The following is a 13,615-nucleotide window of genomic DNA, read 5'->3' on the forward strand; positions in this document are numbered from 1 at the left end:
AGCAGTATTCCCCTCCCATCAAGAACACAGAACTCTGAACCCAGAGATTCTAGTCTCTGCTTTACAACCAAGTGGTCACAGGGCCTTGAGCAAGTAATTTAAACTCTCTGCATCTTAATTTCCCTTATGAGTATGCAATCCATATATATTTATAGAAGGGATGGATTAATTAATGAGGAGTTGGAGTCCTTTATTACCTCTGTGCTTTGATTTACTCATCTATACAATTAATAAAATACTTACCCAAATGACCTTGTAATGAATGTTAGGAGGAAAGGGATAGTGGATAATGCATGTGAAAGTACTTTGAAGGATACAGAGCACTCTGTTCGCTTAAGCATGAAAGACAGCGTACTATAGTGGTTAAGAACAACACAGCCTCTGCAGTCAGACAGACCAGACATGAATTTAAAACCCAGCTCTGGTGCTTACTAGGTAAGGAACTTTTGAAAAGTTACTTTACCTCTCTGAACCTCTTTGTAATGGAGATAGTTGCAGCCTCCATTTCAAAGAATGAGAATTAAATGAAATAAGGTACGAAAGCCCTTAGCTCAGTGCCAGACACATAGTATGTGCTCATTAACACTAGAAGAAAAAAACAATACTGCAATGATATTAAGTAAACAGTAGAAGAGCATGATTTACTTTGCATTTTAATTGGATTATTCAAGCTGCTGGATGGAGAACGGTTTGAAAGGGACAAGACTGGAGGCAGAGGAACTAGTTAAGATATTTATATTAGCAACTGGGTCTGGGTCAGTGACCTCTCTTATGCTCCAGTTTCAAATATCCACTTGCTATCTGACATTTCATCTTCCTCCCATCTTCACTGCCTCAGTGAATGGCCCCATTAACCCCCAGTTGCCTAAGCCAGAAGCCTGGTATTCTACCTTGAGTCTTATTTACCCTCATAACTAACCAATCATCCAGTAAATGTCTATTCCTCTCTTTTAATACGTCTAAAATCTGAACCCTTTTTTCCCTCCACACCACCATCACTAAAGCTCAGGGCCTTATTATGTCTTGCCTTGATTAGTTCAACAGTCTTCTGACTATAGTCTCAGGTGCCTACCAATCTGTTGTCTGCTTTATGAACACAAATCTGATCATTCCTACACCACGCTTGAAAACCTTTCACTCCTGCCTGCAAGACAAAGTCCAAATTCCTTAACATAGCTTTCAGGCCCTGCTTGCTTTGTCCCCAGCATCTCTCTCCAACTTTAGCTGTCATCAGTGCAAACATGTACTCTGTGAACCAGGTATGCCCATCATAGGTCCCACTCCTCCCTGCCTTTGTATGGCCTATATCCTCTGCCTGGGGTGCCCTTCTCTCCTGTTGGTCTGGCTAATTCCAACTCCTATTCCATGATTCAACTCAGGTATCACTATGTTTACCCTAGCATGTTGTAGGGTATAGGTTGGCTTATTCAACCCCTATTCCGACCTCCTTTCTCCCTTGTCTTTCTCTAATTAGAAGACTCTTGTAGCCAAGGGTGGCCAGCCAAGGGTGGCCATGTCACAATCTATCCAATAGATGTAAAATGAAGATCCTGAAGAGGGTTTCCTTTATCTCTTTGTTTTCCCACGTCTTCCTTTCTAGAACAGATTGCTGTTGGGAGACATAGTAACCATCTTGAGAGTATGGGGATGAAAGCTACCTAGCAAAGCTGGTAGAGAAGAAAGACAAAAAGACCCTGTATCCTTGATGACATTGTTTAGGTGCCACATCAGTCTTGAACTCCCTTATATTTCATGCTAGATGACCAAATTCCTTAATTATTCAAGTTGCTACTAGTTAGGTTTTCTGTTACTTTCAGCCAAGTATATTCCTTACTAATACACGAGTATTGACTGGTTATTTTTCTGTTTCATATATGAGATAATGAGCTACTTCAGGAATGGGGGTGTCTTTTGTCTCTATATTCCTAATACATAATAGGCACTCATTAAATGTTTATGTTGAAAGAATAAACTCAGATATGTGGCACAAATATAATTTCTTCAGGCCTAATAACTTTTGGAAGCCATTTGAAAACAATAGATTGTTCTTACATGTTAGGGTAATAATTTAACTATGTAAGTAGCAAATATGGGACCAAATTAAATATGGATAGCAGCAAAGATTTCTGTAATTCTGGAAAGTTCTTATTCCTGTGAAACCACCTCTGTGGCTCAAAGATGCATAACATAGTTCTATCCACTGGGACCCACTGAAGACTTATTTTAAGTAATTATAAATAATGATAAATTTATGACAACCACATAAACTTCCAATATTATAAAGAGTAATACTAGTAATAGAGGCTCATTATTAATGGGCATGGGATAAAAGGAAATGGGATTAAATATAAATTACACGACGTTGACATTTTGAAAATCTTTACCACGCATTTGTTTTATTAGCTCATCAGTTTCAAAAGTTTGAACTGCTTGCATGCCTGATGGATTAGCAATGACAAAACTATACCAATAGGCCAAATAACGGTAGAAGTAGCCATGTAATCATGGTAGTTAGAGACATGAAGTTTGTTTTAATTACCTGATGCTGTGGCTTAAATGTTCCTGGCTTAAAATAACAACCATGTTATTATCTCTGATTATTATGTAAGATCATGGGCTCAGCTGGGTGGTTTTTCTGCTCCATGTGATGTCAGTAAGAGCTACAGTCATCCAGGCATTTGACTAGACTGGAATATCCAAGATAGCTCACTCCCATGGCTGGCAGCTGGTTTTGTCTGTTGTCTGGGAGCTCAGTTGGAGCTGTCAAATACAGTGTCTTAGTTCTCCACCATGTGGCTTGGGTTACTTATAGCATGTTAACTAGAGTCCAAGAATCAGAAAGCAACAACTACCAGTCCCTTTAAGGTCTGCACTCAGAAGTCTGAGGACATCAGTTCTGCTACATTTTATTGATCAAAGCCAGTATTAAGGCCAGCTCAGAATAACCCTGCCTCTTCATGGGAGCTGTAGCATGCATGTACAGAGAGGGAAGGAACTGTTGGCGGCCACCTCGGGAGACAAGTGACCACACTTTCACCAGTACTTCCTTCAAGAGCTTGGTGCTCAAGGCTAAATGTAGCAATTATCATCTCTGGGTTTACAGAGGAAAGTGATAGAGTCTTAGTTGATCTATCATTCAGAGAAGCAGTTTAGTAGAGTAGCTAAGACCATGAACTTTGATGTATGACTGTCTCAGTTAAAATCCTGGCTCATTATTACTTACCAGCTGTGAGAGTTTGATCATGTTACTTGACTTCTCCGTACCTTTTTTCCCCCCTCCATAGAATGTAGATGATGATGGAACCAACTCACAGAGTTTTTATAGGGAGTAAGTAAGTCAGCACATGTAAAACCCTTATAATGGTGCCTGGCACATAATAAACACCATATAAGTATTTGCTATTATTAGTATTACTCAAGTTATAAGTTATTCAAGCTTGATGAAGAGAAAAAAAAGGGAAAATACCAGCACACATAAAAAGAATATAATCAGAACTCTTTTTCCACACCTCTGCTTAGCTTCATTTACAGATAGATGCTCCACTAGCAGCAAGACGCCCTCTGTAACTTGTCACCTGGAGCACTAGAGGGCACCTTGCTCAAAACTCTGATTACTATCCTAGAGTGCTTTCTGATTGGCCTGGCCTGGGTCATATGCCCAACACTTGGGTTTGTGGGGAGGTGGGAGTGGAGAACAGAATCAGCCCATTTATCATACAGACTAACTGGATTGCACTGAATGGGAGACAGAATGTTATCCAAAAGAAGAAAGCTGGACACACAGAAATAAAAGGTCCTACAACAAATAAGAAGGGGAATCAACAAAAAGATACATGCACCCATATGTTCATAGCAGCACTATTCATAATAGCCAAGACATGGAGACAACCTAAATATCCATCAACAGATGAATGGATAAAAAAGATGTGGTACCTATATACAGTGGAATATTAGCCATAAAAATGAATGAAATAACACCATTTGCAGCAACATGGATGGACACAGAGATCATCATACTAAGTGAAGTAAATCAGAAAGAGAAAGACAAATACTATATGATATCACTTATATGGGAAATCTAAAATATGACACAAATGAACTTAATCTACAAAATAGAAACAGACTCACAGACATAGAGAACAGATTTGTGGTTTGTCAAGGAGGAGGGATGGATTGGGAGTTTGGGATTAGCAGATGCAAACTATTATATATAGAATGGATTAAAAAACAAGGTCCTACTGTATAGCACAGGGAACTATATTCAATATCCTGTGATAAACCATAATGGAAAAGAATATGCAAAAGAATATACATATGTGTATATATATATCTGAATCACTTTTCTGTACAACAGAAATTAACACAACATTGTAAATCAACTATACTTCAATAAAATAATTTTTTTTTAAAAAGAAAGGGTATCAAGAATTGAACTCAAGGGACTTCCCTGGTGGTGCAGTGGTTAAGAATCCCCCTGCCAATGCAGGGGACACGGGTTCGATCCCTGGTCCAGGAAGATCCCACATGCCACGGAGCAATTAAGCCCGTGTGCCACAACTACTGAGCCTGCACTCTAGCGCTGACACGCCACAACTCCTGAGCCCGCACACCTAGAGCCCATGCTCTGCAACAAGGGAAGCCACCACAATGAGAAGCCCGCGCACCACAGTGAAGAGTAGCCCCCACTTGCCACCAACTAGAGAAAGCCCGCGCTCAGCAACAAAGACCCAACGCAGCCAAAAATAAATAAATTTAAAAAAAAAAAGAATTGAATTCAGGTCTGTCTCATTCTCATTCCATAGCCTTTTCACCACACCATTCTCCTCTCCACATTTTCTTTGTTGTTATCCTCATCACCATCACCATAGGGCAATTTTTAAACTCTTTTTCTTATGGACAAATGTCCAACAACTGGGTGGTATTTTACCAAGAGACAAGCCACAACACAAGCGCTTGAGTAGAAAAGAAAGTAAATGCCTTGCACTTTGAGAAAAAACAAAAAACAAAAAAAACCTCCTGCTATTCATATTCAGTCCCTTTCCTCTGAAGAGGGCCAAAGGTTTTACAAATGTTAAATGCCCCAGTGAGAGGAGTAAATTGAGAGAGTTTAAACTGTGGCCTAAACTTGCTACTGCTGCTGTGAGGCAATCACTCCACACACATATGGATAAGTGCTCTCTGCCAACAATGAAAACTTAACCGTCTGAACTACTTTTTGGCCTCATTTAACTTGTCCATTTATGTGACTACAGATGCCTTTCTTCTTTAGAACCATAAAATTTTAGAGCAGGAAAGGACTTTACAGATTAATTGGTTCAATCCTCTCATTTTCCAGATGGAAACAACTGGAGCCCAGAGAGGGTTATTAGCCAGCACAAAGTCACATAGCAGGTTTAGTACAGGTCCCAAAGTAGAATCCAGGTCTCCTATTTTCCTACACCCTTTCTTAAAAACCACACTATGTCCAAAAAGCTACCCAGTGATCTAAAACACTACTAATTTCTTTCTTCTCCCATCACGTGGATCACATAAATGTTTGGATGATTCTGGAAACAAGACACATTTATCATAAAATTTCAACAATAAACACTAATCACTACCACCAGAAGGCAATGAAATTTGACAAAAATGACAGGACACATTAGTTAGAGCTGGCCTTGTAAGAGGTCTACCTTGCTTCGTCTCTATCCTCTAGTAGGTGGTCAGTACTTCTGGGCTGACCTCAAACTGACCCAGGAGCCCATGGACCTGCTTCTCACCCAGCAAATATTCTATGCCAGAATTGGCTTTTTCCTGTAAAAAAATAAAATAAAATAAAAGAACTTCTCCTGCGAACCATTATCCCAGGACCACATACAGTTATATATGTATATTTAAATAAGGGCTTCTGAGAAATAAGATCTTAAAATTATATTTATACTATATCTCTTTCAAAATTGGATTTGCTTTATATAGTTTTTGTTGTTGTTGTTTTGTTCTATCATTTTGCTTTCTGGTTTTTTGTTTGTTAAATGGTCACAGACACAGTCAAGATATTATATGTGGAAAACCTTACTTCTTAGAATAAATCAGCTACAACTGTCTGGTTCTACAGACAAATCATATGATTTTGTATTAGATAATCAGACTCGAGGAGCCTTCTGATAATTAGTGAGTGAGTTTTCCATGCCTCATAAAAAGTACTTCCAAATTAAGTGAACGTTCCTTGAGGATTCTTGAGAACAAGGTAGGAGGGCAAAGAAAGACTCTTAAATTAACTTACATCTTCGTGTTCCCATCCACTTTTCCTATGTGCCTTAAAGGCAATGTGCCTCGCTACTTTTCTACAACTTTAATGTCTCTATCCATGTAGTAAAAGTAATGTATGTTAGAGACCCCTAAACATGCAACTGTATCCATTTGAGACCATAAGAGCACTGTTAATGTCTAAGAGGTCTTTGAGCCTCCCTGACTTTCACCCCTTCCATCACTGGCCAACGCCAATTTCTTGGTAACTCACTGATGCGATCGACTGTCAAGAGAAGCAATAACTCTAGTTCTGGATGAGCTCAATCTAGCCTCAAAGCATACTGATCTCATTTTTAAAGTGTAAGTCATCAATATCACTTTTGGTCTCAACCTGACTGTTCCATATATTGGAATTGTTTAAAATTTATCTCCATCTGTGACACATGTGGAAGGAATTATCCACCAAGCCCTTTTCTCTAGTTTAGGTGAGGAGTGATAAGTCCAGTGGTGTCAAACATTCTAGTTGTTCTGATTTTCAATATGTTCCACTGAGATGTTTTCTGCCAACTTAAGGAAGAACGGTGTTGCGTCTCCTTCACATTGGTTCAAAATAAAGTAGGTGGGCTATTGTTTGAGTTGTGAGAAAAGAAACAGACTGTCAAATGCCATCACTACATAATGGATGTTATCTAAAATTAAGATAAATGCATCTGACTAATGTCTCCTTAATAACAAAGCTATACCTGTATTCTGATTTTTTCCACTGAGGTAACCTGAAGTTTAAATTTACATTATGATTACAGTTTTTCTTTTATAAGTTGAAGCACATTATTTTGGTCCATTGAGCAAACTCATTTTTATTCATTGCCTTTTAAAGTTGACATTTAACTCCTACAGCTGTACAGTTGGCAAGAAGCAAAAGAATATTTAATATTCAAGACAGCAGATTCTAAAACACCACAGCATTCTATTGTATGGAATATCCTATAATTAGTGTACATTAACTGAAAGAAAGAATTACATATGGAATTAGTGGAGGATGGTTGATGGTGCTCATGTATTTATTTCCTTGTTAATACCTGTGAATCAAGTAAAACAAACAAGTAATTCTAGCAATTCAAACTAATAAGGGCTGATTTTCTAAAAGACCATGTCTTTTAATGTATTTACCAGAATAGAATTGAGAACAACTTTGGTTCTTCAGGACTTAAAGTCCTAAATCAAGTAAAATAGGAATTAGTCATACCCCTTTTCCATTATAATTTGCTGTTCAACATCAGAAATAACTAATTTGTTCATTCAAGAAATTAATTATATCTGCTGCAGGTCAGGCTCTCTGTTAGGACTGGGGGAGAGCTGCAACAGCCTTGTGCTTCAGAGCATTGAATTCAGAAAGAAAGACAAATAAGAATGTAAGTAATAGCAACCTAAATGAATAGTGTAAGGATAAAAGAAGTACACGGTGCTATGAACACCCACAGGGACCTACCAGATAGGCTGGGGGTGGCAGTAGGAAGGGAAGGTCCTCTGGAGGAGGTGACATTTCATATGAGACTGAATGACTTCAGGGTTAAGATTGAATGTACACATCGAATCTTGCTTCCTCAAAAAGCTCCACTAAAATCAAAGATACTCAAAAAAATTAAAAATAAAAATAAACACACAAGAACAAGAAGAACGTCCTCTGGAGGAGGTGACATTTCAGATGAGACTGAATGACTTCAGGGTTAAGATTGAATGTACACATCAAATCTTGCTTCCTCAAAAAGCTCCACTAAAGTCAAAGATACTCAAAAAAGTAAAAATAAACCCACAAGAACAAGGAGAACAGAAAAGGGACAAGAGAAATAAATTTTGGAAACTCAAGAGATGGACGAGTGGTCTCTGACTTAGCAGAAAGCTGAATAAATCCTAAAACAGCAAAGGAGGATTGGAAGAGAGCTGTTTGAGAAGCACATGAGCTCCAGGCTCCTCCTCTACACACTACTGCTGGATAACTGCCCCTCCCCTACTCCAGCAGGAAACTAGAAATTTATCCACTAGGAAGGGTAAAAGAGAAAGTTCTTGACCAACAACACAGTTCGGTGACCATACACGATGAAGGATTAATATTGATGTCCCAGGCAACTGCCCTACTCACTTCAAGAACACAGGCACCAGCCCTTCGCCATTTAGATGGGCAATTTGGGGAACTTCCTCTAGGGAATGTGACCAGCCCATGAGGAAAGACTAAAAATCCTGATACCAGGGCTTCTACAAAAAAAATGGCCCACCTAGATTCCTCCAGTGAAGCTCCAAATCAACAAGCTTCACACACAGGTTCTGACCTTCATCTCTTAATCATGCACAGAGAACCAAGAATTAATTATCAAACATCTGAGGAAAGCTTCTAGTATAGAGACCAAGCAAACAAATAAAAGGCAAACTAATAAAAAGTATCTTGGAGGAAATAGATATGATGCATGAAGAAAAAAATTAAGGAAAACAAACTATTATTAACATCCCCACACAGATAAGAGAAGATAGTTCAGTCATGAAACAAACAACAAAAAAGGATTCTACAAAAACAGAAGGATTCAGAAAACAAAAAGAGAACTCAATAGTAGGGTTGAAGACACAGAGAGTAAAGTAGACAATAAAGATAAATATAAAATAGAGAGAAGATGAGAAAATTAGAGAACCAGGCCAGGCAAACCAACATCCACATAAAGGATTTCCAAAAAGTGAGAACAGAGAAAATGGAGGGTATAAATCATCAATGAAATAAATCAAGAATATTTTCCTGAACTGATAGATATGTGTTTCTAGACGAAAAGGGTTTGCCAAGTGTCTAGCCCAACTGATCTACATAGCATTTACCATGTATGCACAAATTACTATTTTAACTGTTTTACATGTATTAACTTGCTTAATTGTCACAACAACCCTATAAAGCCTGGTGGCTTTATAATTATCATCCCCAATTTACAGATGAAGAAAAATGAGGTACAAAATGGTTAAGCAATTAGCCCAAGTTCACACAGCTGGTAAGTGGCAGGGCCAGGATTTGAAAGCAGGTAATGGAGCCCTGAAGCCCACTACACAATACTACCATGCAGGAGGCAGCACCATTGTGAAATTTTAGAATACACTATAGACAGTTCTATTTGATTTTTTAAAAGCAGGAGTATGTACTATTTTGATAGTGCATGCAGAGCCCAGCCCTTGACTAAGAACCTGAGGGAAATCCCATGCAGACTACTGTTCCCACCTCCAAACACAACTTCCTTCTGTCCAATACTGTATCCTACAAATTCCAGTTACATCAGAAGCTCTAAATTCCTATTCCCGCCTCCCAGCTCAACAATAACACTGCTCTACTCTTGGGCTCACCCTGCTGCGCTGCAGCCAGGAAAAGTGACTTCAGTGCATAAGTGATGCTCACATCTCATCTTCAGGAGCACAGAACCACGCTGGCTGCTATCCAACCCTTGACAACAGTTGCCTAATATGTTTTGCTCAGTCCTGTAGTTATTTGTGGCAGGATAGTAAGTCTGAAACCAGTCCTCATATGCCTGAAGATATCTTTATTTGACTCTCAAATTTAAATAATTCTGAGTTCAAAATTCTTTTCCTTCAATATTTTAATATTATGCTCTTGCATCCAGTGTTGCTGTTGGGAAGTTAATGTCAACCTGATTTTTATTATTTTGCCTTATTTTGTAACTGTCTTTATTTCTCTAAGTAATAAAGCTTTAAATTTCGGTTCCATTGGTTTTAAATTCCTGTTACACTTGTTCCATCAGGTCTACTTCATCTGGTATAGGTTGCCTATATCTTTTCATTCTTCATGATGCTTTTGTTCTTTACATGTGTCATGATATTTTTTTAAGACTGGGAATTCATCTGTATTATTACTAAGATGATCAGTTGCCTCTGCTTTTTTTTCTTTTTTTTTTTTTTTTAATGTGTGCCTCTGCTTTTGATGACTACATAAGTGGTCCACTGAAAAGGGAGGCTTAGCTGGTGTCTTCAGTGTATGTGTAGGAGATATGAGTTGAGTGCCTCTACTGCACTTCTCTGGGCTTAACTGCACTTATTTTCCCTGGCATTTCTTTCTCCTCAAGATATACTGCCTAGTTCCTCTATATCCGAGATTGCTTTCCCTAATTGGAGTTGGGGGAGACAACTCAGGGTCCTCCTGGCTATCTGTACTGGCATTATAGATCTCAATGCTGAGATCAGAGCTGCAGGGAGGTAGGTTGCTGGCATCAAAATTTCTATTATGTAAAGCCCTGGGTGTCTCATTTTCTGTCCTGGGCTGAAAACAGCAGTCAAAATCAATGCAGAAAAATCCAACTTGGAGCATATAATCCAAGTTTGCAAACTCAATAGATAAGCCTTGTTCAGCTCCTATCCAAGCCTGGCCCACTGAGATTACAGCTCTCACCCTGGGTTGGCCCAAGTCTCCATGTAGAGACCTCAACTCTGCCTCCTCTCTTCTCCCTTCATCCCATCCCTCAGCAATCTTCTGCTCTAGCCCATCATTTTCTAAAGATTTTTCTCAGAGTTTTGATATAGCTGTCAAAGTCTGCCTCTGGATTCATTCTGTCTACCCATGTCTTTATTGGAATTTCTAGATTTCAGTGCAAGAAAGGGAGCCAGCAGGATGTTTTTAGTTCATCACCTTGATGGAAGCCAGAAGCCCACCTCCTCAACGATCATTCTGGGAATACTCCCTGTGGATCTTCCAGCCTACTTAAAGATGCTACAGCAGGCTGTAGGGGACACAGACCAGGCCAGCCTTGCAGGAGTAATGAAGATTAGAACCCGCAGTTTAGAACACCTGGCCAAAATTATAACAGATGACTATGAATGGGGTGGGGCATTATCATTTAGGGTACTCTCCACCCCCACCCTAGGCAGACTCTGCAGAACAGCTTAGCTCTAATGCCAGACAGCTCTCAAAGGAAGCAAAAACATCTAAATTTCCAGTGATGATATGTACTCATATCTTCATAATACACAATCCAACACAGAATTTTCTCATGCTTGTAAGTACCTATATTTCATCACTTATCTATTTATCATTACAGAAATTATGAAAGTTTGTCTTCTTTAGAAAGATGAGTAGAAATTTCTTTTCTGTAGTAACAAGTCATGCTGCCCCCAAAAGAAATTTATTTATCAGTAAAAAATAGTAGTTTCTTGCTATACACTCAACTCTCATTATTCACAGTAATATTCTATAAAGGCACTGTGAACACTGAATTAGCAAATCCTGAACCTCTTCCTAGCTCTGTAGGAAATACAGAGCTAGGTTCCTTCAAGCCTCTGGTCACAACATTTTCATCAACCAATCAATACATACCTTGGTTTTATGTGTGTTTCTGTTTGAGACATTTTATTCAATATATAGTTGCCTCATTAATGTTGAATATGGCCAACCACACTGTAACTCATGCCTGAAGGAAGCCTATCTAACACACCTATTTTCTTCATAAGGCACATCACAGCCTTCTTGCCCTTAGAAACACTAGATAGCACTTTAGCACTACACTTGGAAGCCATTTCAAACAGCAAAATCACCAACAAAAACCACAAAAAAATGCAAAAAAACATACATGACCATGAAAAGGACACTCGCGTACAGTATGAGAGTTGGACCAAGAAGGCAGAGTCTTGCCTTGTTCTACCTCAGCTGGGAATGTGTGCATTGGGTGGCTCAAATTTTTTGCCACTTTATGCATATCCATTAATGACTGCAACAGCACCCTTAGTATTGATTTGGGGGTTACAAATAAATTTTAGCAAGTAAGAGAACTTGTAAATATAGAATCTACAAATAATGAGTATTGACTACTATATTATTATTATTATTATTATTATTATTATTATTATTATTATTATTGCTTGCATATTGATGGGAAAAAACTGTTGTTAAAGAAGTCTAATGCTGATTTTTTTGTACATACACACACACACACACACATATCACTGTTCATAATTGTTTTTAAAAGATAATCTATTTTTCTTCTAACAGGTTTGTTGGTATTAATAAGTTGGAAAAAAATAAACACCATTTTTTTAAAAAAAGGAAAGAAGTCTGTAAGATGGCACATAAAGGGCACTTTGTTGACCTTGGTTCACCCCTCACTCCTTCACCCCTGCAAACAAACCTCCTGAACCATTAAGAAACATTTTGTGCAATCTGCAGCAGTTTAGGGACTACGAACATTTCATACCAATCTGATGGGTGTCTAGGAAAGAGAGCTCCAAAACCTGTGGTAGGCAATCCAGTGTCCCTGGAAACAAGATAACAATTTTTAGAAAACATGTCAAGTTGATATTTATAAACTTTCAGAGCTATACAAAACTAATTTGGGAGCTGAATTTTTATTATAATTTTTTTAAAGGATTTCCATGTTTGCAACTTTAATACACTTTGCAAAATAAAATGTCCCAACAAGTAAATGGAAAGAAATTTCAGCATTTTGTCCAAGAACTACAATACACGATGAAGTCTATGTCACACATTTCCATGGAAAGGCACTATGCCAGGCTGCAGGACTACAGATGTGACTAAGAAACAGTTCCTACCCTCAAGGAACAATCTCAGAGGAAACACTTTCATATAAATAACTTGAATGTAAGTCCAACTGCTATGTAGAACATAAACAAAATGCTCAGAGAGCAAGAATATGAGAGCAATTAATTCTGATTAATGACAGCTTACCTAATTCTTACTGCATGTCAGGCAGCATTTTTATGCACATTTCATACTTCTTTTCATCTAAACTTAAAACAACCCTATGAAGTAGATACTTTTATAATTCCCATTTTATGAACTGAGGATTATAGATACCACATAATTTTCACAAGTAAATTGTGGAGATGGGGTTCAAACCTAAGTCGTCAGAACCAGGACCAGAAAAAAATGTGTAAAGGGGAAATGACATTTTAGAGGGACCTAGAATGCGTAGTGCTGATTGGCAAACAAACAAGGGAAAGGAATTCCAAACAGAGGGAACAGCATGAACAGAAAGCATGGAAGCTTGAGATGTGTTGATTGTGCTTGATGTGGTCCTGTAATAGGTACCTGGGGCCACTATACCTCTTCACTACTTATATAAACCCTTTCCTGAATGTGCCTGTTCTAAGCAAAGGACAGTATGAAGCATACCTTTCAATAATTCCAGAGCTCATCGTTTCCTCATTCAATAAAGCTTTGCTCTTCATTTCAGCCAATTCTGTGTTTAAACAAACTTGTGCCATTTTCTCATGTGTTTCTGATATCCAAATCTGGAAAAATAAAAGCCGCATACAAGGAAAATAAATGAATTGCCACAAATGCTCAATTATTAAAATATATTTCTGAAGTACATTCTGATTTTAATTGTTGACTCCA

At 38.3% G+C, this 13,615-nt stretch overlaps 1 protein-coding gene across 1 annotated transcript in view; it reads right to left on the bottom strand.

Moving 5' to 3' along the window:
- CFAP95 (cilia and flagella associated protein 95) overlaps nt 1-13,615 on the bottom strand; it is a 93,000-nt gene that overhangs the window by 32,802 nt on the left and 46,583 nt on the right. Inside the window, 2 exon segments of the mRNA XM_082471151.1 lie at nt 12,453-12,512; nt 13,391-13,509. Of these exon segments, the coding sequence (XP_082327277.1) occupies nt 12,453-12,512; nt 13,391-13,509 (179 nt within the window).

This window comes from Balaenoptera physalus (genome assembly GCF_965194825.1).
Source record: "Balaenoptera physalus genome assembly, chromosome: 7".
Taxonomy (NCBI): domain Eukaryota; kingdom Metazoa; phylum Chordata; class Mammalia; order Artiodactyla; family Balaenopteridae; genus Balaenoptera; species Balaenoptera physalus.